Raw genomic sequence first — 27,979 nt, 5'->3', positions numbered from 1 at the left:
CCCGTCATTCGTTGAGGCTGACATACGTGCGGTGAATGGTGTGCATTTTGCGAAGTTAGCCCGAGCAAGCACGTTGTGGAAAGGGTTGACAGTTTTTCTTTCGTACGGATGCAGGAATTCTACGCCTGTTCTAGCGGATGACCTCGAATATCAAGGAATGGTAGGACGGTGTCTGGTGAGGCGGGCGAGGTTCCTCTCGACCCCCGCCCATAGTGTGGATTGGTAGGCGGGTTGGTTGGCCAGTCTAAGCGTTTCTTTGTGAGCAGAGTAAAATTGGACTTGGCAACGTTGCAGCGGGACCCCTACGTTAGGCGCACACTGTGCGGCGGAGAGAGTCTCCCCCCTCGCTGACTGCCTGTGTCCGGAACGCTACGGAAAGTCCCCGCTCCTCTGCCTAGTGCCTAGCCTAAACCAAGCTCTTGGGAAAGTAGTGTAGTGAAGCCATGTCGGAGCACCATCGTGGTGCCTGGGGAGCGAGGGAGGACGCGGTGTGGTGGCCGGGCGCGATAACGACATCCGATTATCAGCAGTCGTTACAGTCGCATCATCAACATTTGCTGAATCAACAACTCGCAGTACAGCAGCAGCAACAGCAACAACAGGCGGCCGCGCAGCAGCAGGCACAGCATGATGCTATTGCCAGAAGTACGGCAGCGGCGGCTACACAGCAGCTTTTTTCGTATAAGATGGCTAGTAGCTTCCAGAACCCTGCTACCACGATGACATCGGCCAGTGTGTCATCCTCACCAGTTGCCTCCTGCATGCGAGGGTACGACTATAGGCTCGGGGATGGCATGGTTGGAGGCGGTAGTGGAGGAATGGTTGGCGCCGGTGGCCGATCAGGAGACGCTTCTTTAGCAGGCAGTGCCGCCCCGCAGTGGTGGTACCCCAGTGGCATGGGAAACCCAATTCAAAACGTGCCAACACCTCCCACAGTGGTATGTATCTTACCACGTCGCGTGTGTCGAAGAGGAGGGGGAATGTTTACGTTTCCCCTCCTGTCGTTGCGTACGTTGGTGGTTTTTTGTTCGTGCAGTATGCATTTTATGTGGTTCAATTCAACCGTTTGTCATCGTGAAGGCCAATAAATTTGTGTATTAGATTGGATGGGGGTAGAGATATCGTGCGAAAAGAAACGGTTGCTGTTCTGGAACCCGCATGACATGGTATTTGAAGCTTGTATCGCCCATTTGCAGTTGAGGTATGACAGCCCATATTTCATGTTTTATGCAACGAAATGAAGGCGATCGATTATCTGGCCCTACTGTTAATGACGGCGGCACCAGAGAACAGGGATCAAGGGAGAACGCGAGAGCGGAGCTCAATTTCGGCAGTGTTGATGTCCCATGTGTTCTGAGATAAGGTGGTCGTTGCATGCGTGTACCTCGGCAAGCAGGTGGCCGAGGTGCGCCAGTATATTGGTGACGAAGAATGTCTGCAACAAGGAAAACGCGTCCTTTGTGTAACCTGCTGACCGTGACATTCCCGCCTCCGGCATTGTTTATGGCTTGTTGACTTTCAGAACATGTCCAATTCAGGAGAAAGAATTTGTTTGTAGCAGTTTGCCGTAATGCTGTATTTTTAATGTGTAGGAACGAGCAGTTACTCCATGCCATATTTTGTTAAATTCCAGATTTATAGTTAACAGATGCATGTGCTTGTGTTGGTTTGTCTTCAGTTGCTCAACAAACACGTTTTTGTGGTTTCATGTGTTTTAGTGCTGTAGCAGTATGACACTTCAATGGTGAGATTTAAACTAGAAGGCTGAGTAATTTTGTAATCCTAGTTATTTCTTTTGAATTTTGTGGTCATAATGTGATTCCTTAGGTGAACAGCGTTAAGTGACGTGCCTCATTAGTAATGTGTGCTCCATATAGCTGGTGACAGTACCTGGATGAAGACATTTTGTAATAATTCACTATTTTCCAGCCACAGCAACAAAATCGAGGTAGGATGCCACGAGGAAAGGCTGATGCTAAGCCAAGGGGGCGGATGACTGCTTATGCCTTCTTTGTTCAAACTTGTCGAGAGGAACATAAGAAGAAGCATCCTGATGAAAACGTAATTTTTGCTGAGTTCTCGAAGAAGTGTGCAGAAAGGTGGAAGGTGAGTTACACAATCATTCTAACACTTGCCCAGTGCTTACAGAGATGATTATTGCTGGTATCTGGACGTTTTGTGTTGAATTATTCTGAATGTTTTTAATTGTTGATTCTGTTTTGTAATCAGACTATTGGTTTACTTATCTCCTGAAACTGTTGGCTATAATATGGATGATTAAGTAGTCGTGGAAAAAATATATCGCTGAACAGTGGCAAAGCTATTTGGATGTTTACTTCATTAATGTTGATGCGTTAGTTTTGATCATAATCCTTAGCTAGTTGCTCATCCTGCCAGCTCCATAACCGCTTTAAACTTTATCTTTATCTTCCCATCTTTGGTCATACAGGTGGTCGTTTTTGATAGTGTTATCCTTCGAGTAAATTGCCTGTTGGTACTCTCAGTACAGTATAGTTAGTGCCTCATAACTTTAGCTGCGCAGAAAGGTAAACGCCATGGTGGAGCACGCGAAGCTGTACACTTGCTGTTGTGACGTTCAGAGCTACTCCCCGAGCGGAAAACATTGCCTCCGGAGGCCAGCTAACAAGCAACACAGCATACTATACACCTGACCACACTCTAAGGCACTACATTCCAAACTGGTAGTACCCATGCTGACGTAAGCTGATAAGATGAACACCCCCCCCCCAATGCTCCGTGANTTTTTTTTTTATTATGTTGGTATACATGCCCCTGAAGTACAATAAAATTTTCAGCTGTATTCATTGCTTACTTTGTCTGTGGCAGCCGCTAAGGTTAGACGTGTTTTTATGAGCTTGGCGATTTTCGTTTGTTAAAAGAAATGGATCAAAGAATTTGTATCAAATTTTGCGTAAAAAATGAAATAAAGTGTTACAAAGTGTGTGAAATGTTAACAAAGGCCTATGGTGAGTCTGTTATGAGTAAAACAAGAGTTTACGAGTGGTATAAGCGTTTCCAAGATGGCCGTGAAGACGTTGCAGATGACGAGCGCCCCGGACGCCCCAGCACATCAACAACCGATGAAAACGTGGAAAAAGTGAAAGCAATGATTATGAATGATCGCCGAATCACAATCAGAGAAGTCGCTGATGATGTTGGCATATCGATTGGCTCATGCCATGAAATTTTTTCGAATGTTTTGGGTATGAAACGCGTGGCAGCAAAATTTGTTCCAAAATTGCTGAATTTTGAACAAAAACAGCGGCGAATGGAAGTTGCTCAGGAATCACTAAAGGAAGTCAACGATGATGCAGAATTACTGAAACGTGTTATAACAGGTGACGAAACATGGGTTTACGGATATGACGTTGAAACTAAGGCTCAATCGTCTCAGTGGAAGCATCCTGGATCGCCAAGACCGAAAAAGGCTCGACAAGTGCGTTCGAACGTGAAGGTTATGCTTACTGTGTTCTTCAATTTTAATGGCATAGTGCATCATGAATTCTTGCCTCAAGGTCAAACGGTCAATAAGGAGTATACCTGAAAGTTCAACGCCGTTTGCGTGAGGCAATCCGAAAAAATNTTTAGCTGCGCAGAAAGGTAAACGCCATGGTGGAGCACGCGAAGCTGTACACTTGCTGTTGTGACGTTCAGAGCTACTCCCCGAGCGGAAAACATTGCCTCCGGAGGCCAGCTAACAAGCAACACAGCATACTATACACCTGACCACACTCTAAGGCACTACATTCCAAACTGGTAGTACCCATGCTGACGTAAGCTGATAAGATGAACACCCCCCCCCCAATGCTCCGTGAGAGATGGTATGACCCCTCTACCACGGCTAGAGTTCCGAGGAACTAACAGTAGGTATGTGTAATTTTGTGAGGAATGTGAAGGTCAGAATGATGAAGTAAATATAAATCAGGCGCATGAAAAACATAAAAGTGCCTTATAATGAAGCTATTGGGGATCATCAGTGTGGGTTTCAACATAACGGATCAGCTACTGGAGAAAAAATGGGAGTATAATGAGACAGTACACCAGCTATTCATAGACTTCAAGAAAGCCTATGATTCATTAGGTGGGAAGTATTGGACAGTATTCTGATTGAGTTAGGGGTACACATGAAACTAGTTACTCTGATTAAAGTGTGTTTAAACCAAATGTATGGTAAAGTCTTTATAGGTAAATATTTGTCTGATAATTTTTCTATCCAGAATGGTCTAAAACAAGGAGATGCTTTATTGCCACTGCTTTTGAACTTTGTTTTGGAATATCTCATTAGGACTGTCCAGGAAAATCAGGTGAGACTGAAATTAAGTGGGACACATCAGCTGTCGATATGTGCCAATGATGTGAATCTACTGGGTGATAATATAGATACCATAAAGAAAAAAACACAAACTTTATTTATTTGACACTAGTAAGGAGGTTGATCTGGAAATTAAGACAGAAAACTACGTATATGTTGCTGTCTTGTGACTGGAATGCAGGGCAAAATCATGGCATGAAGACAGCTAACAGTTGTTTTGAAAATGTGGTAAAGTTCAGATATATGGGAATGACAATAACAAATTAAATTCTGCTGCAGGAGGAAATTAAGAGGAGATTGAATTTGGGTAATGCTTGCTACAATTTATTCCAGAACCTTTTGTCTTTTCGTCTCCTGTTTAGAAACACAAAAATTTGAATAAACAAACTTATAATTTTGCCTGTTCTGTATGGATGCCGTGGGGATTTGTTGCGCTGACCATGCGACACCCTCTATCTGCTAAAGTTGGCACTAACTTTGCCGACAAGCGACCCTCGCTCAGTGGGTGTAGTTCGCTTACGGACTAAAGCCATGGATTTTTTATTTTCTGTATGGGTGTGAAACTTGGTCTCTGGCATAAGTGATGAATATAGACTGAGGGTGTTGAGAATGTTTGGGCTGAAGAGAGATGAAGTGAAAGGAGGTTGGATAATAATACATATTGAGGAGCTTCAAAACTTGTACTGTTTGCCAAGTATTATTAGAATGATGGAGTCAAGGAGGATGCGATGGGAAGTGCATGTAGCACAAATGGTAGAAGAGGAATGCGTGTAGGATATTGGTGGGAAAGCCAGAAGGAAAGAGACTACTAGGAAGATGACATAGGTGGGTGAACAGTATTAAAATGGGTCTTAGAGAGGGGATGAGATGGTAGGGATTGGATTTATCTGGCTTAGGATAGGGACCGGTGGAGGGCGCTTGTGAACACAGTAATGAACCTTCATTCAAGTTCCATAAAATGCTGGGAAGAACTTGAGTAGCTGCACAATTGGCACCTTCTCAAGATGGGCTCAGCTCCGTGAGTGAGCGAAACTGTTAATACTGACTCTGACCCCCCCCCCGAAGTGAGAGATCTTATTTTTGAAGCCTTGGTATCTCTTCGTTCACCCTATCATCTTTTCTCCCCTGGTATCTTTTGCATATTTCTGAAAACTGCTTCCACCTCAAAAATCCAAACTTAAAAGCACTGAATTTGTTTAGTAATGGTAGTTTTAAATATTGATAACCAGTCTAGAATTTTGTATCTGTATTGGATACATTCATACAAATATTTTATCACTCAGGGGTTTTCTTTAAATTACACATCTCATTAAATCTATTCTTGAATGCCTTACTGCTTTTATTTTCTTCATTGTAATATGCAGTAGACATACGTAACCACATTTTCTTCAGTGGACTGAGTATATAAATTGTTTTAAACTCTCAAGAAATAACGCAGTGTATTGGTAAGTTGAAAACAAATGGCTTAGCGGATATAGTGACAGGCTTTGGGCTGTTTGGCTAGGATTCGTTTCCTGGCAGCAGCAAGATTTTTACCTCTTGTAATTGTTTTACTAGAAGTTGTTCGTCTGAAGTCTAGGTAGACACCTCTCCACCTAGAGAGGTTGGGAGAGGACATATGGATTAAGCCCAAATTCATGGCAAAACTGGCACCAGTTCTACTCTTAATATATACAGCTGGGTGGTTTCGCTTGGTTTCAAAATATCTGAGTTCAGTTGCGTTTTATGTAAAGTGGTGTTCAAGGCGTGCTATTTGGATCAGGCGTTTAACAGCTGATTTCATAAAATGTAGATTACACTTCATAAAGACCAGTTTGTTCAGAGCAGTCGTATATTATCCTGATGCTTGGTCGTGGGGAAACCAGTGTGCTTGCAATGAGAAGTCTTCACAAAAAAGAATGAAGTTACATGATGTGAAGATCTAGGACAGGGTTATATTCATCTGGTGGTCAAGGATTGAGGCTGTAACTTCCTGATTTGAGGGTATAAGAATGGATAGATTAACTGTGGGTGTTAGCATGAGACAGAACGTGTAGATTGGGCTTCCAGATGCCCACTGTGTTTTGTCTTCAGAATATGTCGACTCAGCTGGACTTTGTGTTTGATCCTGTTTTCAGGACTAGATGGATTTCTGCATATTGGTGCTTGTGAGGAATGCAAAGGACAGAAAAATAAAATTAAATCAGATTGTAAAATCAAATTATGAAAGAGTCTTGCATTTTCATGGAGATTGTAGAATGTGGAGAATATCTCAAGTATGCTTGCTCATTGAGCATAAGAAGTAGGCATTCAACATGTCCTATGTTTGCATGTATACAATAGCTGGGCCATGGGAAGTGACATGGGGCAGTGACATTATGGGTAACTGGAATGGCAATTATGTCGACTTTTCCTACATGAAAGTATTTGTTTCGCAGCTGTTGGCATGCATATTGTTGTCCTCTTGGTTGTGAAATGTAGTGTGGCTAGAGTCAATCGGCTTTGTTTTGGAGGAACATACTCCTACAAACTTGAGTGTATGATATGAAGGCAGTGTATTCCAAAATGGGGGTACCTGCCTATCAGACTACATGGTGTCATAACCCAGATCATCACAAAAAAAAATGTTTATTTTATGATGCTGGGTGTCTAAACTGTTGGATGTCAAATGGTGCTGTGAATGATGATTTGGAAAGAAGTGGCCATGGCCTAATCGAAGTACTATCCTAGCAAAGACACCCTGTCATGATAGCCAGTGTCCATGGCTAGATTTGAATTGGGTGCTTCCTGAATAAAAATCTGGAGCATTGGTACCACAGTATTAAACTTTACTGTTGCGAAAACCTCATTTAGCCCTTTGCATGCCACTCAGGATACTTGCATTAATACTGCCACAGCTGAAGAGGTGGTTGGCTTTGCAGTTCATTCATTTGTCCTCCCAGCTTCTGACGGCATCATAAAAATTTCCACCCTCCAAAAAGAAACAAAGAACAAGTTTTCAGATGAAATATATATGTTTGAAGATTTTTAAGGAAGGAATTGTGGTATTATATTTTAGCATCCTGTTGCATTGATGTACCACTTGCCCACTTGTTTTATCTCTAATGCAACATAAACTTGTATTTTAAAATGCCATTGCAATCACATTTAAATTTGAGAAGTTTTGGCCTTAAAAGGGCATCCCCAGGCAACTGTTAATCGATTGAAACCACTGCACTGTATGAGATCATATGTCCGTATTATTTCATGCTATTACTGCACAGCATCATCATCGTTCGAGCATATGCGCCAACATTTCAGTCACACTACTCTATTTTGGCACCCATGTTTTACCTTTGTGCGCAGCTCTCCCTAGTCGGGTATATATCCCTTGTGCAATATGATGCCTAATTACAATTTACCTGACTTCGCCGACAAGCAGCAGTCACTTGGTCAGTATAGTTCGCTTGCAGACTACAGGCCACGGAGTTTCTTTTATTGCAATGTACTCCAGACATTTTGTGTTTGCAGCTTATCCATGTGCCTTTTTAGGAGCGTTCATAGCCCTTATGAGTACGTATTTATTTAGCACATTGCTTACATTGCACGCAACTCGGAGCCACCTTACAGATTTTCATGGTATTTGATACTGGAGAATATTATTAACAGTTGTTGAACTGTTTAAATATTTATTTTGATCAGCTAATTTTAACAACCACTTGTAAAGACCAGGATGCATTTCCGTACATCTATCATGTAAGTCAATAAATAAGTTGAATACTATGTGTGCATTTCTGGATTTTTTATTCAGTGGTCCCAATGACGCTTGAAACTTTTGATGGCTTGTGTTTTCTGATTATTTGTGTTCATCTCTTATCATTAGCACTCATAATCAGGAGTGTACTGTGTTGGTATTATTTTTTATGAGTTATTTAGTGATGCTCGATATTGAGATCACATAATGTTGGAATTTGCAGTGTCAAGAACAAGATACCACTTGTAAATTGCTGACACTGACCGTTGGTGCTGAAATTCTGGAATATGCTCAGAATATGCAGCATATCAACTCTAAGTGCATGCTGATGTTAGAGGAATTTTTCTGTGAAAACAGTTTTACTCAGTGCAAAGGCTTTTTTTCTCCCCCCCCCTCCAGCGCTCTAGACTGAAATGTTCTTCATCCTTCAGGTTTCTTCTTTGCATGCTGCTCCTAATCCTATGCTTCCATGTGTTGACTGGTCTGCTGTGTCTCCTTTTACTCTGTGGGTTCTGTTCTGCAGTCAGTCCTCCATTTGCGCGATGTGACCAACCGTACCAATGTAATTGCTGTTTTTCTATTTCATGTATTGTCTTCATTCCCATTTTTGTTTTAATTGTTTCATTTCTGATTCCGTCCATTCATAATATCTTTGCCAAATGCCTTCGATAACGCATTTCTGTATCTAATAATTTGATTGATTTGTGTATTAATAAACTGTTGAGTGCAAAATAGCTCTGTTCCATCAAACTGAATTTAGTTTAACCAATTTTTTTTAATTACAAGGTAAGATGAGATCCAAAATACGTGAACAGTGTTAGAGCTAGAATTCTACTCCAGTTGATGTGCAGTTCCCCTGAACTGTACCTAAATATTCAATTTTTCCAGAATTAAAGTTCCTGTTTTCATATTATTCTAGTTCCATCCACCCGTAGTTAGCATTCTCTGCACATCTAATAATTACAAGTTGATCATCTGCAAAGGGTAGGTTATGCACATAGCAGTTGTGTTCAATATTTTATCCCATTCATTTACATTTCCTAGACCGTTTTTCCAATTTGAATTGTGGGGGGGGGGGTGACACAGGGCATGTGTAATTAACTGGTTTAAGAAGTCGCATGACAAATTTTTGTTCTGCATTTGTTATTGCCATATATAATTTTAATAATTTGTATAACTGATTGGCTATCATTTGCCTTTCCTAAGGGTTGCCATAATAGTTCTTACTTACTTACTCACTCATGGAGCTGAGCCCTTCTGGAGGACCTGCCAATTCTGCAACTACTCAAGAATTTCCCAGCATTTTATGGAAACCGAAGGCTCATCACTGTGTTCACAAGAGCCCTCCACTGGTCCCTACCGTGAGCTTGATCTATCCAATCCATACCATCCCATCCTATCTCTCTAAGATCCACTCTAATATTGTCCACCCACCTACACCTCGGTCTTCCCTGTGGTCTCTTTCCTTCTGGCTTTCCCACCAATATCCTATACACATTCCTTGTTTGCCCATTTGTGCTACATACCCTGCCCACCTCATCCTCCTTGACTTGATCATTCTAATTATACTTGGAGAAGAGTACAAGTTATGAAGCTCCTCATTATGCAGTTTTCTCCAACCTCCTGTGACTTCATCTCTCTTTGGTCCAAATATTCTCCTCAACGCCCCGTTCTCAAACACCCTCAGTCTGTGTTCCTCCCTTAATGTCAGAGACCAAGTTTCACACCCATACAGAACCACAGGCAAAATTATAGTTTTGTATATTCTAATTTTTATGTTCTTGGACAACAGACGAGAAGACAAAATGTTCTGGACTGAATGATAGCAAGCATTACCCGAGTTCAATCACCTCTTAATTTCCTCCTGAATCAGGTTTCGATCTCCCTCTGATATTTTATTTAATAATTTTGTTACCAACTCTGAAACTTTGTTCCACTATGTTCTGTTAAGTCTAAGTTGATATTCGCAAGTCCAGTAGATTTCTCGTTCTTCATATTGTTTATTATTGTATCCACATCTGTGCCTCAAACTTAAATTTGTTTTTGGTTTTCCATATTTTCTCCAACAAATTCAATTTGTGCCTTAAATTTTCCAGTCTTAGTCTATAAATTCAGATCTATCTTATGTAAATAATACAGGTACTTTAAAGTTTATACCAATCCTGCATTGATATTGTAACGCATTGCTGGACAGCAGTGGGATAAGTGCCCCGCAATACGCACACACAACGGTAGGACGAATGTTGTAGCTTGTTGCTAGGCAGCAGTCAGTGCTCTGGTGAACTGGCTTGGTAGCAATCACGTGACTTCTCTCTTCTGTGTGGTCCGTGCGGAGCATATACAAGGAAGATCTGTTGTGATGGCAGGCTTGTCTTTTTGTATATAAATGTTGTCCATGCCTTGCTTGGCGCCTTGAATCTCAGCTCACAGTTTATTTTTAAACATGTTCTGCCCCAGTTTTACCGTTATAACTGTCTTTGCTATAGATTTCTTTGTGTACATCTTGATTTGAGTTTAACCATTTATCAAACGATTTTCTATGTTCATATGTTTCAAACCTTCTGCTGTCATCCACTTTGTTCTGTAATTTTTTCTTCTGTTTTTACACTCAAAGGTCCATGTGCTATATTTATGTATTCATACATTTTTTCAGAGCTCCCTTCAAATTCTTCATTTAATGCACCCTATAACCTTCATACTGGAGTGGTTTAATGTTGAATTTATCTTCCTCTTGTATGTTTTACGTTTTGGTTAACTTCTGTACGAATATCTGTTTAGTATATCCAAGGTAAATATGTTTTTGATCTCACTAGAAAGTGGCCTGAACCACAGTTTGCTCTTTTGGAGACCTGTACGTCTTCCATTTGTATTACAGTATACTCGGCTGTTTTATAGAAATCGATAATGGATTTAAAATTTTTATACATTATCCATGTAAATTTGTGTTAAAAATTATTTTTTAAATTATTATAATCATAGGCAGTTGTAACTCCTCCCAATTGTTTATTTCTTATTTGTCCAATCTACTGTTTGAGTATCTTTTCCCACTCACATGTTGAAATTCCCCACGAGGAATATTTCACTTGTGCTAGATATTTTGTCTAAAATGTTGTTTGGTGTTAACTAAAAATATATCGCTTGGGGGGTGGCGAATATACACCTACAAATTTCATTCTTCCAAAAGTGTTTATTTCAACCTTTATAATTCTTTCATTAATGAAGTTTCAATTAGTTGCATATTTATTTGTATTTCTTATTTATTACAGTTGAGACTCCTGCATTTGCCCTTTTTTCTTTGTTACCTCGCTCCAGAAATGGACGAAATACTTTTAAGTACTCATCCCTTTCTTTTTTTCGGTAGTTTCAGATAGTACGGCCACATCGGTATTGACATTTTTAACTTCGAACTGTATCTCTTGTGTTTACTGCGTTCACCCCAGAACGTTCCAGCATGCAGAATATATTATCCGTTTCTGTTTCCTCGGCCTAGTCCAGTGTCGGCATCTGGATTCTATAGCTTTACGTTAGGAGGTGGCTCACCGCATCGCCCCTCAACATGCAGGACCAGGATTTTCTTTCAGCGTTAATTCCCTTAGCCCTTAGTGTCCTCACACCAGTCTTGTAAGACACAAAGATCTGCAACCCGAGGCATGGACCCTTACAGGGTGCTGTCAGGAGACAGCTGAACCCTGGTATTTTTACGAGTTTGGTACTCCCCCTTCTCCTTTTTCAGCCGGGCTTGGTACTGGCTATGGTGAAGTTAGCTGCTAAGTAATTTCAAAACTTTTGCTAGCCAGTTACTAGCTCTGCCCTGAGAACTCGTTTGTTTAGCGCCAGTATGTTTTTCAACTCTTGGTACGTGCCCGTGAAACGAAATTCGCGCACAAACTGACTAGTGATATTTATTGTTAAAACAGGCCGAAAATGTTATGTAACATATTGTGAGACGTTCAGTTTTCGAGATACACGTCGTCGTCAAATAGGGTAAATATATTTCTCAGCAGTGTTGTTGGTCACGACGATGTGATAGTGCGTTGTTAGTTGAACTCAAGAGGCAGTGCATATGATAATCGACATCCGAACCGCGATCGTGGTTAAGAAGCCCATCGGGTGAACTCAAGAGGCAATGCATATGATAATCGTCATCTGATCGCGATCGTGGGTAAGAAGCCCATCGGTTGTTAGGTGAACTCAAGAGGCAGTGCATAGGATAATCGTCATCTGATCGCGATCGTGGGTAAGAAGCCCATCTCTTCGTCAGCGTTTGGGCTGGAATCGTTGGGGGTCTCTATACCCTGTTTGACAAGCGCCTGCTTAATGATTTTCTGCAGAGTGCTCTACCGAGGCAGCTTGAAGATGTGCCCCTAGCAATGAGGCAGAGGTGGATTTAGCACGACAGTATGGGGAAGATGTCCGGTACTGGTTGAATGCGACATGTCCGAGAAGGTGGAATGGACGTAAAGCGCCAATTGTATGGCCTCCTCGGTCGCCGGATCTAACTCCTGTTAGTTACTTACCTGTGGGGACACGAGAAAGAGTACGTTCCTGCAATCCCTTCCAGGAGGACCGTCTGTCTCGTGGCACGACTTCCAGCAGCCGTGATAGCGGTCGATGACAACATGTTAGGCGTGTTGGAGAGAACGCCGTGCGCAGCATGGACGGAGACCGCTTCGAATGCATGTTGTAACTTAGCGGACTGGATTCCCTACGAGGTCACTGGAGTTTCCAATTGGCCTAATCCATCCAGCCGCACTGTGACACTGGGGTCTACTCCGCTTCTAAAAGAAATGAGTACCTTGAATCTTCCTGGGGTTAGGGCTACCGACGCGTAAGGCAGACAACCTCACCGCCATCTGTGAGCCGATTGTCCCGATTGTTTAGAAAATGTGAGGACGTCGACGTCTCAAACCCCAGTGGGCCCTCCACGGACTGTTAAAGGGATAGCTTTGTCCTTTTCTTTTTTTACCATATTGTAGATACAAGCAGCCAGTGTTTTGATAATTTGATAGCGTGCGCCATTTGATGGGGATGTGTGTTCTGGAAACTAAATTTCACAGGAATTGTCTTGTACGAAATATAGACTTTTTTAAACAAGGAATCATAATTGAGAGCTTGTGCTTGAATTGCGTTTCATTCTTTGTATTGTTACGGTTATATGTGTTCATACTCGTACTGTTAAAGGATAGTTGAAACTCGGGAATGCCAGTATGTAAAGGTCTGTCGAAAGTGTTAACAGTAGCTTGCCTTGTGCAGAAAATGGCGATTATCCATCTGTGTCTGTGTATGGAATACTGTGAAGATAATACTTGGTATCGAAGTCGATTTTAAGGTGTAGGTTTAGGTCTTGTTACCGAACTGATTCAGGTCAGTGTGAGATCTGCCACTGGTGTTATGAACGTAATGTTTACTATGGGAAGCGGTGTTGGGCCAGTTGGAAATATCAAACTCATTCTTTTTTTATATAATTCCCTCAATTGCTAAATATTTTAATCCTGGTTTAGTTCTTGCATTTCATTTTTTTTTACGTACAATAATTGACCGACTCAGCCTCTTATAGAGGTGGCCCCAGTTTCCAAACACTGATAAAATTATAATATGATCAAGGGTTCTGACGGGATTCAAAATCACCCAGGACACTGCAGGGTGGAAGACAACAAATTACTGTTCTGTCTTGCTTATTTAATGACACTCTTAGTTGCTGTCAGATTCTGTACTGTTGAATGCTGAATAATGAATTGAGAACGGTGTAAATTAAGCCGTCGTTTCCAAGATGGCCTAAGGAGATCCATGGAAGTTGCCGCGAAAATCGTTTTCCGGGCTAGGATTTTGCCTGTGGCGTTTTGAATATGAAGCAAAAATTGCTACCCACTTGACCTTCACCTGTTTGGTTCTGGAACAAACTATACATGGAACATGAGTAATGTTTGCTTAGATAACTCGAATGTGTGCTAGCATGGAGTAAGAAGACCGGGTTATTGCCCATGTGTTCCCAAGTACGAGGTTCTAAACTCATACCAGCATGTTGGACCGGACTGTAGTTCGGGACTACCCGCAGCGGTCGAAGTCATGACTAAAGATATTGATTACAGAATGGCCCCAACTCACGAGATGCCGATGTCGGATGTTATCACATTTGTAAACAGTGAACGCATGTACTTGAAATAAACGTACTTGTACAGCAGGAAGCTGACATTTGCCTGCATTAATTGTGGATGCTTCGTAGGTGTTCAAGAAACGGGCAGTGAAGTAAATCTCTTTGGAACACGATGTGCAGTTTAACGAAGTCTTCGAAAATGCGCGAGAAGAGAGGACTCTTGAATGGATGGAAGTAGTCACGGCATCGAAGGGGCAGCCAAGCATTATTATCTCGCTTTCAAATGAAGGCAAACGGGTTTTCGGCAGCGGAGCTTGGCCTCGCGGTCGACCGCTTGGCTGGCCAAGCTATGCTTGACCGCGCATTGTTGCCAACTTGAGAAGGAATTGAAATTTTACACTTGAAAGTACAGTAATATAAATTAACTGAAGACGTAAGTTTGGACCGCCTGTTATGTTGATGTAGTTTATTTACATTTTTTTTTTCAGATTCATAATTTTGTGTAGTCGGAATATGCTGATGACCGTAGTTTTTACTTCGAAGATCGGCTCTCCTCCCTCATACTATTTCTACCCACCCCCTTGTACATCCATACGCGCGCGCGGCCATATCTCTCGGTACAGCTATATACCCGCTTTCAAAAATCAATGGCGCCACCCGTTTCCAAGGTAGGGGTTGGGGATAGGGGTAGGAGAGTTTCATCCCCACATAACCGTAGGTTCCCCTTGTGACAACTGGTAGAAATAAATTGCCCCGGGTTCTGAACAACACGTCGATAATACAGGAAAACGAAAATGATGGTTTTGTAGTTCCACCTTACCCCTGCGTCTCGTCTCAGCCCTCCCAAGGCCCTACTGAATAGAGGACTGGCTATAAAATGGCAGAGCTGATGTATATCTGCAGTTTTCTGAAGTTTTCCTACGCGTTATGGTATGTTCATTTAAACTGTTATGTAGGAATTAACGCCGTTTATGATTCCTATTTAAGAGGGAAGGAGTTTCGCGAGAAGGTTGCCGTTTGTCTTGATATGTCGTCCTAAAATTGCAGCCATAATGCTAAAGAAATCATCAGAATCAGAGATTTGCCCCAGCCCAAGGCGAACCTAAAAAGTAGCCTTGTCATGAATTTCAGATTTCAGTTACAATTTGGGAATTGTCCAAAAATTACAGATAAGTTCTAGTGTATGAATTAGGGTTTTCTGCTTTCGTGAATCGTGTTTGAATGGAAAACCTGGGCTGCAATACAGTAGAAGCTCCAAGGTGGCATTGGACTCAAATTGTATTGACCCTCCCCCCTTACAGTGTTGCTATGAGCGACCTACATGCATGTTTGGTTTGCCTCATATTAGAGGGTTCTTATATTAGACTTCATTGAAATGATAAGGAGTTTGCTTCTTAAACGAAAGGCAAAGAAACAGCGGAATGGTGTACTTGTTTGGAGTACAAATGTTTTGCCAGTGCATTCTTATTGGTTCTCTGTACCCCCCCCCATTGGTCTTAATAATTTCTTCATATGCAGACCAAGTCCCACTGCATAGATTAAAATACAGGGAGATTCTTATCTTTGTTGACTGCTTCAGGGGAACCAGTGCACCTCCTATCTTTGTTGACTGCTTCACGGGAACCAGTGCACCACCAGCTGTGAAGTGCATACAAAATTTGCCGATGAATCAGTATGCCTGATGGCCGATAACGTTTGGAATGAAGGAAAGTTATTAACTCTGTGGACCACTTAATGGCATTATGTTTTACTTCAAGCAGTGCAGTTCATGCATGGGAATTTATGGTTTGTGAGCAGTTGGCAGCAGTTATCACCATTAGCTGTTTGTTCTCAGTTACTGTTACTGAGCAGTGTGTTCCGTCATGTTGCTGTATACTTTAGAGCAGTGTGTGGTCCAATATGGCACCTATGTGAAATATGAATCTGCTAAAGCTGTTGGCAAAAATTTTGACACAAATTTCATGATGAAAGTTCCCAGCAGACAAAGAATTCACTGACTTCGTAGGCAAGAAACAAAAACATAAGTGCCGAGTGCTTACTGAGGAGAAGTCAGATGACATAAGGGCCAGACTTGAACACAGGCCTAGAAAATCACTAAAACGTCTAGCTTGAGAGACTGGTGTGTCAAAGTCTATTGCAAGAACGGCAACATAATTTGCTGAAGCTTAGACTCGATAAAAAGAGTGATCTAGGCCTTGCAGCCGTGCAGTCCAGCTAGCAGGATTAATTTTTGCAGTTGGTTTCTACAGCCTATTGTTGAAGGTGAGATCAATCCACTGTTGACAGGAACATTTTCAACATCACCTGTTATCTTTGAATTGTAACTGCTTCATTCCAAATGTTATTGGCCAACAGGCATATTGATTCATCGGCAAAATTCACACATACCTTCCAGATGGCAGTGCTCTGGTTGCCATGAAACCCAGAGCTGTGAATTAGTCAAAGATAAGAACCTACCTGTATATTATAAAAGGTTAATTAATTTTGTCCAGTGTGATGGCTGAAGTTTTTTCCTTTTTAATATTTTATCCTTAACATGTTTCGGTCTTAGAGACCAACTTCAGAACTATATCAATACAATTAGAAACCACTATTACAATATGTATTGATATCCTTCTGAAGATGGTCTATAAGAGTGAAACATCATAAGAATAAAATATTAAAAAGGAAAAAAACTTCTGTCACACTGGACAGAACTAATTAACCTATTATAATATTGTTAGTGTGATGGACCAGGATGAAACAGATCAAACCTACCTATATATTTTTCCTTGTATTTCATTTTGAAACTGTATAGTCAGTATGCTGATAACTTCCAAATGCCCTTATTTTTATTAGTTCTTTGTTTTGTTTTTTTCCATAGACCATGTTGGATAAGGAGAAGAAGCGCTTTCATGAGATGGCTGAAAAGGATAAGAAACGTTATGACTCAGAAATGGAAGGTTACACACCAGCAAAGGGTGAGAAAGCGCGCGGTAAGAAGAGGAAACATGTCAAGGATCCCAATGCACCAAAAAGATCATTGTAAGTCATGTTATCTCCTACTGCATCGCCTCATACAATAGTTTCTTGTTGATAGTAGTGATGGTGGTATATTTGCTGGTGTAGTAATGGTTATGGTAATGTTCACCCTGTGCTTGCTTAATTAAGCACAGTGCCATGAAGATGGGGTGTTAGAAGTATAGCTGCACGCATCTAAACCGTGGCATTGGTTGAAGGTGAGTGGTCCTGGCATTCAGAGGAAAGCTGCAGGTACGAATTGGATAGTTGGGGCTTGGGAACCTGTCTGGACATATCAGAGAGGAAATTTTTCATCATGAATTGAACAAGTTACTCATGTGGGACGGTAATTGTGAAACTTTCTTTTTCAATTTTCAGCAGACATTTACTCTTACAGTAGGTGAGCTTCCATTTGCCCTCATAAGAGGGGTTCGGAGTACTAATAAGGTAAAAACTATCCCTGTAACATGTGGATGCTCATAGGGTTGTGAGATGTCAGGGATCCTTCATTTTCTAGACATTCAACTCACAGGTGGCGGTGTGAGTGTCAGCTTTACTCGCTGGCCACCCCTTACCCCCAGGAAGATTCCTGGTACTCATTTCATTTAGAGGTCAACTCGATCCACAGCCATTGTGTGACTAGAAGGATGGGATCAATTGAAAAATCCAAGGACCTCATCGGTAATCAAACCTGTGACCTTCCAGCTTATGGCCTAGTGCCTCAACCAACTGTGCGTACCTACATTAGGAGTAGTAGTGGTCCTCATTATTACCTCACTCAAAACCATTACCTGATGTATCTTCTGTTTCTATCATCATACATTTGTTCTGAGATGTCTTTAAGTTGTAACTGTTCATTGAGGTTGTTTTTAGTGGCATTAAACCCTGAAAGCCCACAGATAATTAAAACTACAATATTTTTTCCAGTGCAGACAGTTGCAAAAGATTTTGAATACTCGGTTTATTCAAGATATGTCATTTCTTAGCTGCCAGAGATTTTTCTCCCCATACACTTTCATTGCAGTAATGTAGATCTGAAGGGTCCTCATACTAAATTTGGCTTTCTGCAGTTGATAGTTCAGGAGGGACATCAGATTTTTGGTGAGGCAAAGATTGATGATGTAAAATAAGTGCCACTGATCACACTGTCTCTTAATGCACTTCTAGATGGAATCAGAGTCTGAGAAGCTGTATATATGTTTTGTGACCAGAAAGATAACATCCTAGGAAAGTGGGATGGGTTAAAATTCCAAGGCCCACCATGTGTGTCTGTAAGCATGTGGGAGTGAATTGGAAGATAGTGGTAGGCCAGAATGTAAAGCGTTTTACTCAGTGTGCCCTAAAAATTATGTGTACATTTTTAATTTTCGGAGTTAGTTAGTTAGTTAGTTAGTTAGTTAGTTATTGGAGAGGGTGGATTTCCCCATGCACTTAGACCAGTATTGGTCCATTGTGCTTCCCTCTCTGATATTCTACCAGTCTCTATATCCTACGGATATTGGTGCATACCATCAGTCCCGACCGAGCCAGTGAGTTCGGCCTCCACTAGCTTGGCGGTATCTATAATGCTTCCCCCATCTATCAGAGGTGTTAGAGACTACTTGTTGGGTGGGAAACATCCTTGAATTTGGCTCAGTGACCTCCTCTGGAGATATGAGGTTCTTTTGCGTGCCTTAAAGCTATGACATGGGACACACGGCTTAAAAGTCCCTCCCGGAGGACTTGTTCCCTGAATTTTTCCGCCCTTAAAAATTCGACGACCTCCGCCGGGTTTGAACCCACATACCACGAGTCATGAAGTGGGAACATTACCTCTAGACTACGGAGGCTGCTAATTTTCAGAGTTAGTTGCAGAGTTCTTAAGATACAATGGAAAAACAGGTTGTTTTGAAAAGTTAATTAAAGAATTTGGATTTGCCAAATTACAAATATGCCTTGTTGAAAGTACATAACAGGCTGTTTGTTTCTTGAAGATTATATTATCGCAGTCACCCCTCTATGGAGGCATTCCTGATATTTCACGCATGTGTCCTATGGCAGCATTGCATCCCCAAAGGATTTCTAGCAGTGTTTTCATGAATACCTTTCAGCTCTTCAGTATCCCTATCAACATAGCCACGGACACTTCTCCACATCAGTAGTCCAGGTGGCTCTCTTCCAATCCAGAGAAACTGGCTTAAATGATCCAGATTCTCTAGTCAACGATCAGCAGCAGTAAATGTTTTATTGTTTTGGATAGCGTTGATGCGAAATGATCCTGTTACAGTCATATGGCCATGCTACCATTACAGTTAGCACAGCCATACATCAGAAGCATGTCCATTGGTTTGTTAAATGAATATCCAACCATTGTATGTGTGTACAGGTATTCAACAGAGCACATTGTTTTACAAGAACATTATTATTTCACAGTACACACTTGGTACACTTCAGGTACATAGAACTGACTTTGCATTACTACACATGATCAGCCCATCATACCAGCATCACTCAACTGTTGCAAATGGACTACTTGGTAACATTAGGAATGTGTTTGACACAGTAGGTAGGACTGGGCAGTTACTATCCTACTGGTAAGATATGAGACATAGTGGCCTCTGTAGTCTAGAGGTAAAGTTCCCACCTCATGACTCGTAGTACGCGGGTTCAAATACCCAGCGGAGGTCATCGAATTTTTAAGGGCGGAAAAATTCAGGGAACAAGTCCTCCGGGAGGGACTTTAAGCTGTGGGTCCCGTGTCGTAGCTTTACGGCACGTAAAAGAACCTCATATCTCCAAAGGAGGTCACTGAGCCAAATTAATGGATGTTTTCCGCCCAACAGCAGTCTCTAATATCTCACGTAGATGGGGGAAGCATTATAGATACCTCTCAGCTAGTAGAGCAGGTCTCGCTGGCTGGGCGGGACTGATGGTAAGCACCAGTACCGGTAGGATATAGAGACTGGTAGAAATTATAGAGGGAAGCACAATGGACCAATACAGGTCTCAGTGCTTGAGGAAACCCACCCTCTCCAATAACTAAGATATGAGACATCAGTTGAATAGGTAATGATGACCACCTCTTTGGTCTAGTGGTCAGAGTTCTTGACTACAGATCCTGAGGCCCCGTATTCAATTCCCGGCACTACCAGATTTTCTGAGAAGTAGTGGGTCTGGAACGGGGTCCACTCAGCCTCGTGAGGATAATTGAGGAGCTATTTCAAGGAAATAGCAGCTCTGGCCTAGAAAACCAAGATTAACGGCTGTGGAGATTCGTTGCACTGACCATGCAACACCCTCTATCGCCTAAAGTTGGTATTAACTTCGCTGACAAGCGGCGGTCAGTCGGTCAGTACGCTTTGCTTGTGGGCTCAAGCCACAGAGTTTGTTTTGAATAGGTAATGACAGTGTGACATGTTGACCCCTACCTCCCCAGCGGCACGTAGGGGGAACGTAGCGCTCGCGTAATATGTGAGTCATCACCCTGCCACTCTCCCCGCGGTGACGTCACGAGCGGAGCCGAAGTTAGCCGAGTCCCCGCATCCTGATAGCTATGCAACGCGCGGTGACACGGAACCACTTCCTACTGTGACGTGGCCCGCAACAGGCACCACTGCGGATATATAAGGGAACCGCACAGCAGCTACCAGTCAGTTTTAAAGTAACAGTCGCCGAGTCGAGTTGTAACGTGGCCATCGCCGAAGATAGTTCCGAGCGAGTGTGTTATCAACAGTTCTCCAGTGAGCAGACTACAGTTGGAGTATAGCAGCCGTCGCAGAAAGAAGAACCGGACGTGTGTGTGATTGATACATAGCTCCCCTACTGTAAACGTGTAGACTACTGAACACAGAGTGAGCTGATTTGCGCATAGGGTTATAAAGTGTGAAACCCCGCAACAGTGTTATAATTAATTGTAGCCGTTATTTGTAGATTGTTCAATAAACCAGTTAACGATCTCTACGGCGTATTCAGTAACGAAACACGTTGCAACAGTAATATTTTCGGCTTTAAGCCACAGGTTAAATGTTTTCAGACAATTTGATATGGACATTTCTCTTGTCTTGGTATGTTGAGCTCATGCCAAAAGTTTATCTAAATTTTCAGTTACATTCTGTATATGACCACTTAAAGTCTGGAGCAATGACTGATGTCCTAGACAGGAATGAAGTAGTCCCCAAGCTGTGGCAGTAATTAGTAGGGCCCGAATTTTTTTAAAATGCATATTTTGAGGGTTTTTGGTCGTTATTCCATAATCTAAATGTAAGAGCATATTTCTGCATACATGTTTGAAATTAAGGATGAGACAACTGATTTATGTGACCGATGAATAGCAAATTTCGTAGTTAAGCTACATCCAGACGAACGTGGCAACCCTCATCTTGCTTGCTAAGCACTAGAGAAAACCAACCATAGCACAATAGCAAAATTTGTAAATGATTCTTTGTGACTACTAAGGCCATCTGAAATTGAGAATAATTGTTGTAAGGTGCTTGTATTACTCACAGATGGAGCTTCCTCCTATATGTTTAAAGCAGCAAAGTCCTTACAAGTATTATATCCACATCTTATATACGTAACCTGTTTAGCACACGGATTACACCATATTGCAGAAAAAATACGCGCAGTTTCCAGCTATTAACGATTTAATTGCAAGTAGGAAAAAACTGTTTCTGAAAGCACCAGCTCGTGTCCAGTTCTGCAGAGATCGCCTACCTCAGGTTCCTCTGCCACCTGAACCTGTCCTAACTAGGTGGGGGACATGGTTATCTGCAGTTTCATTTTATCAGGAGAATTTCAACCAAATAAAAGAAGTGGTTACAAAACTTGAAGATGAGAATGCATGTGTCCGTGAAGCAAAAATGATGTTTAGAACTGATACTGTTTATCAAGATGTGAATTTTATCTATGCACATTTTTCTACACTTTCAAAAGCCATTGAGTGCTTAGAATCTTGTGGTGCACTCCTTCATGACTCACTTGAACTCGTTCAGAAAGCAACTTGTTCACTGAATTTCGCACTAGGCGAAATTGGAGACAAGATTAAATGCAAGTTAGAAATGGTGTTGAATTCGAACCCAGGACTGAAAAAGATTCAGTCAATCAGTCAGTACTTGAGTGGAATTAGGGTATCTCTGCCAGATGAATGTTCCAAACCTTCGGCGCCAGTGTATGAATACTGTCCAATCACGTCAGTTGATGTAGAAAGATCATTCTCAGCCTATAAACTCATTTTGATGGACAATAGATGTACACGTAGTTTGTCTCCAGAAAACGCTGAAAGACTTCTAGTTGCCTATTGTGATTTTACTTTCTTCAGTGAATGATACATGTAAATAGGCGAGTCTGAATAAAGCGACCTGTTTCTTAAGGGCATTGTTTTATTTTTGGTGCATATTTTAAGTGTTTAGCGCATAAAGATCCAGGCCCTAGTGGTTAGTCACAAGTTGCTCGTCAACTACAAAGTGGCTATTACAAAGTAACACCCAGTTTGTGGCCCTTGGCCTGGTTACATAAAGAAGCATCACTGTGGGGTAACTCGGTTGCACATTCAACACAAATCACTCTCATAACTGAGATACAGGGCTGAAATAAGCATAATCTCACAACTTTTTTCCAGGTCAGCATTTTTTTGGTTTTGCAATGATGAACGTAGCAAGGTGAAAGCCCTGAACCCAGAATTTGGTGTGGGAGATATAGCCAAGGAACTGGGTAGAAGGTGGTCTGATGTTGATCCCGAGCTGAAATCGAAGTATGAAGCAATGGCAGAAAAGGACAAGGCGAGATATGACAGGGTGAGTTGTAATTTCTTTTCTTTCTCTCCCCCCCATATTTTGTGTGCCCATGATCATTTTGTAGTCATCTTATAAGTGGCAGCAAGCATTCCACAAATGTTCAATGGGGTCTTTGTGTATATAGTTTCTTGGTTTCAGTCCCAAAGTATTTGAGGTTCCCATTGGCTTTGAATGTAATGTTAACTTTTGTTTATTTTGATTCTTTCCTGAATTCCAGTGATATGAACACATTTTGTGTTCTCTGTGTTTGCTTAATGGAAAAATTTCTGTATTTATCTCTTCTTACTGTGGGGAGTGTATATTTTTCTGCCCTACATTATAGTGCCGAGGCCTGAACACGTATTCACTTCTCTCTCCGTTTAATTTGCTTTGCATACTTTTGAGATAATATGTTTCTCCTTCAACATCTGAGTACATTGGTACATTGACTTTTCATGAAACTTAGGATGAATATGTTGCATTGAGTAGCATTTCACCACAGGAAACAGTTGATATAGTATTGTGTACAAGGGAAGTTAATCGACATTGCCTGAAAAGTGGGAGAAGGTTTGAATTTGCAATACTGTGGGACTAGAAAACCTTGATACTCTGCTAGCACCATTCACTTTGTTCTTTGTCTCTCATCATAAACTAACATGTTTTGCCACATAGTTCATTATGTGACAAGTGTGTTGCTGTTAGCATCTGACAATGAAGAGTTCACTCTATAAGTACCAAACTTGATTTAATTTAACCTTAAAACTGAAAGACTAATCAGAGGATATAGAAGATTGACATGGCACACAGAGCTGTGTGCATGCCATATTTAAACTTAATAATGGGTTGAGTTATTGACCACTATAGATAGAACTAATATAATTGCAGCACTAACATTGTGAAACGAACACTAAATCACATGTAACATAATATTTATTCCTAAATATGTCCATTATCTGATAACTGTATGTGTCCTGGAGGCAAGGAAGAAAGACATGTAAGCTGTAATGACTATGCTTTCAGTGTGCTTATCTTCATCTTTGTCACTACCTAAGCAAATAGGAGAATTTGCAATTTATTTTGCCCATTGTTAATGTTCATACTCTATGCATAATTGGAAATGCCCCAATCAAAGGATGTGATGTCCAGTGCACTTGTGACAGGTTCTTTGTAGCCTTAATATGTCATGTATTCGGGGTTGTGTGAATAATAAGAATGGGCTCTAAATTTGATAATTGGGTTCATTAGGGCTTCATTACAATCAGTTATCACAGCTCAGAGTTAGTGGCTTCCTATGTCTCTTCCACTGTGATGAATGAATAATCTCTCCCCAATGAATGATGATTCTGTCTGATAGAGGTTCAGTGTATTTTATGATGATGTTTTCGTCAACCTATGCCACGTGATGTATCCCATTCTGTTCTAAGCCAACCTGATTTTCTTGGTTCTTCTACAGTGAAATGGGAAAGCAGTGGTGATAAGAAAATCTCCTTCAGGCTATTCTGGATGGCAAATGCATCAGACCCAAGCACAGTATTGTATTATCAGATGATAAATGCATTTACTATGCATTGCTGTTAGCCCTTTGAAGTACTCCTAGTTTGCTTGGGACTCTCCGAGTCCAGTGATTGCCCCCATTGTTGGAAGCTTTTACAGAAGCTGTGTGTTTTGAACTTGGCAAGTGGAGCCTGTGTTAAACTGTGATTTCATCTCTCTCCAGTGCCAGCTTGACTTTCAGAAAGACAGAAACAGTACACATTGTTAGATCTGGCAGTACAGAAGGTGCAGAACAGCAGTCATGCTTTNATGGTGATGGAAGAACAGATCTCCAGTGCACCCCTTCCTCCTCCAGGGGAGCAAATTATGCTATTCTAAAACCTAACAGAATTTTTATTTAGTGTGTACATTATCATTTTTGTTTGCAGGAAATGACTGCATACAAGAAGAGACCTAAGGGAGGCATGCCAGTGGCACAGGCTCCACTCTCAAAGAAACAGGACAGTGAAGATGAAGAGGATGAGGATGACGAAGAAGCAGATGAAGATGACGAGTAAACTCTCAGAAAACTTGTCAGGTTCTTCGTCCCCTCGTTCATTCATTCAGACTGTGTGCACGAAGAAGAGAGACTGAGAAGATCGTTTGTTCATACATACTTCGCCCTCCCTCCTTTCATTTCATCATCCCTTGAAAGATCGGAAATTAAAAAAAAAAGTTGCCCTTCCCCCCCCCAGTGTACATATAATATTCATTTCAATGTTTTGTGTTATCCTTTACTTTTCATCTTCATTTGAAGTACATTGAGTACAAATGTTTTGTGTTTTCTCTTCATCTTCATTTTTAAGTACGTTCAGTACACAATTTAAAGTTCGGTTCCGTGAATGACATGATTTTGTTGCGATTCAGTGGTCGTAATCCATTACATTTTTAAGACTTTGCTACAACTGTCAGGCTGTTAATATATTGTTTTTAAAATAAAAATGTAGGAGTAAGTAATCTGATTTCCTCTTCTTTTTGCTTACCTATGAAGATGCATACATATGGCATCAAATAATTGCCATTGCTTTGTGGTTTGACGGGTTTCAAAATTGTTTTCTAACTATGGAAAACTGGCTATCACCAAAGTCATTACCAGTTTCATTTCCGTTTTGGAAACTACCATATTTTCTGGTCTTTCATGAATGCTGTGCATCTGACAGACAAATAAAATCAGGGTTCTGCTGCCTGCTTTTAGTATGTAGGATACTTATATCTACTGTAAAAAAGAAAAACTTTGGTGTTTGCCAGTATCAGACAATTATATTTGCTGTGAACCAGTTTCTTTTAAAGCAGTTATCTGTTTGTGTGTTCTTTCATTAGTAAATGTGTAGAATGAGAGCAGGAATTGATTACACTCTCATTCGCAGAGCAGATTATTTTTATTTAATTAAACGGTTATGATATAGGTCATTGCCGCAAGTCAAGATTTATCTGTAATTTTCTTTTTCTTTCCATCCTTGGAGGTGCAGACTGTCTCAGCAGCAACCATCAGCATGTTCAGTGGTACTTTTCAACTGAACAATATTCACCAGCCAATAGACACTGTGGTGTGACCACACATGTGCAGATTCAAGCTCCCCTTGAATAGAGGAGTTTATTAAGACAATTTAAAGAAATACCATAGCCTGTTCTCTTTTTGAGGGAAGATTTCATTTGATGGAATTTGTAGTGACAAGGTAAAAGGGTTCTCTGCGTTTCTCGTGTTTTTCGTGTCTATAACCTTTAACATTCCTCAGAAGAAAAACATTTTAAAAAGTCCTAAAACTAGAGAATTGAATATATATATTTCATTGAGGAACCATAATGGAAATTTGAAATCACCATCTCATTTTGTCTTTGAGATAACATACTGTAAGTGAACATATGAATGAAATGTTAGAATATTTTATTACTGATTTGCAGTCTAAAAGTGTGTTTCGACCTGTTTCTCAGCTGCAGTGGACTGGTAAAAGTGAATTTTGAAAAATCTTTTAACAGATTTGCTCTGTGTTATTTTTAGGGAAATTCAAATAGAGAAAAGGGCAGTGTTTGTTTTGTATCTCATAGGGATAAATAAACTTTTCAAAAAATCAGTTAATCAAATACCGTTGAGATTTTTTTGTACATTTTGCCCTCTAATCCTTGTCTTTTATTTACAGCAGTTGTCAAGTTGCAGACAGTGTGATGAAGTCTGCCAGTAATAAATTTAGGAATTGGATGTAGAAATGGAGAAGTTGGTTGCTTCCAGCTGATGTTTCTCAACCTGTTGTTAAATCAAGATTAAATATAAAATTGGAAACTTCTTTGTAAAGCAATGAAGTGTATATCTGTGGGTCCTACTTCTGCACAATTCTTTTTATTAGAACTTTTTCCTGTCAGCAGGTTCTATTTAGTCATCATTAGATTTGTACTGTTAATTGAGTGTTCCAAATTAATACAGGTTACTTTTTGCAGATCAAATAGCTGAATGTACTGAATGATAGTTTTCATTTCTTTGTGAACTTGTTAAGTAGCGAAGTCCTTACTGCTGTACTGGCTACTGCTAAAAGCATGGAGAAGTTATTGTACAGGGTTATTCATAAGTCTGTGAAACTGGCTGATGCCTCAGTTGAATGTAGACAGTAATGATTACCTCTTTCAACAAAACTGCTGTCTGGCTCACTACCACAAAGACATGGGAGATATCAATCAAATTGTGCCACAAACACGGATGGGACAAGAAGATGACGCGTTAGTGAGGTGGCAATCGCAGTCCCCAGATTTAACCCCTTGTGACTTTTTCTTCGGGGAGGCTTTGTGAAAGGTCCTGTCTTTGTGCCTCCATTGCCTGCTAATCTCAGGGATCTTTGCAACCGTATCACTGCCGCGGTGGCTCTGGTCATCCGTGATGTGGTTACATGGGCGTGGGATGAAATGGATTATCATATAGATGTCTGCCCTATCAGCAAAGGTGGACACATTGAGCATCTGTGAACTATGTAAAAAAAGGCTTGGTGAGTTTATCTCTATTTCACTGAATAAAATTGGATGTCTGTCGTGTAGTTTGTATATTGTAAATTTTCAAAATGTTTCACAGACTTATGAATGATCCTGTATTGTCCTATGAGATTTTGCATGTGTAGCTAAAGTGGAATGAATGGTCAAACCAGAGACTAAATATGAACTTGATACTCATTAATTTCAAATTATGGATGACGCAGTGGTTATAGGTTGCTGTGAATTGTAAATGCTTATATGTCATGTTGGTATCATTGGGAGTCATTATGTGAGGGAAGAACACAATGCATGGAGTTTTAAGGAGTGAATTTCTCTCTTGTAAGCTAGCATGAAGAGGCTTGTTAGTTGCATTTTCTTTCTTAAACATGTGAACTTCTACATTTTTTGAAGAGGGTAACATCCAAGCTTGGAGTTTTTATTTTTAACAGAAATGAAATAGTAGTACTTGAAGTACAATTTCTGTCTCTAGCCACAAGCACTTGACCCCCCCCCCCCCCTTTTGCCATGAAACTTTTTCCAAATGTTTTCTGCTAGACATGCAAATGAAGCAAATTGAGGTATGAAACATTCAGTACTTTACA

At 40.9% G+C, this 27,979-nt stretch overlaps 1 protein-coding gene across 1 annotated transcript; it reads left to right on the top strand.

Annotated features, from left to right (window-relative positions):
* Nucleotides 1-350: 350 nt before the first annotated feature.
* LOC111874266 (high mobility group protein B2) lies at nt 351-26,504 on the top strand. The gene is made up of 5 exons (XM_023869623.2): nt 351-938; nt 1,930-2,106; nt 17,003-17,163; nt 22,736-22,910; nt 24,812-26,504. The coding sequence occupies exons 1-5, from the start codon at nt 444-446 to the stop codon at nt 24,938-24,940; spliced, it is 1,137 nt and encodes a 378-aa protein (XP_023725391.1). The 5' UTR covers nt 351-443; the 3' UTR covers nt 24,941-26,504.
* The last annotated feature ends 1,475 nt before the right edge of the window (nt 26,505-27,979 follow it).

This window comes from Cryptotermes secundus, unplaced genomic scaffold (assembly GCF_002891405.2).
Source record: "Cryptotermes secundus unplaced genomic scaffold, Csec_1.0 scaffold1679, whole genome shotgun sequence".
NCBI classification, from domain to species: Eukaryota; Metazoa; Arthropoda; class Insecta; order Blattodea; family Kalotermitidae; genus Cryptotermes; species Cryptotermes secundus.
Note: the sequence above shows the minus strand (reverse complement) of the source record. Positions and strands in the feature narration are given on the sequence as shown.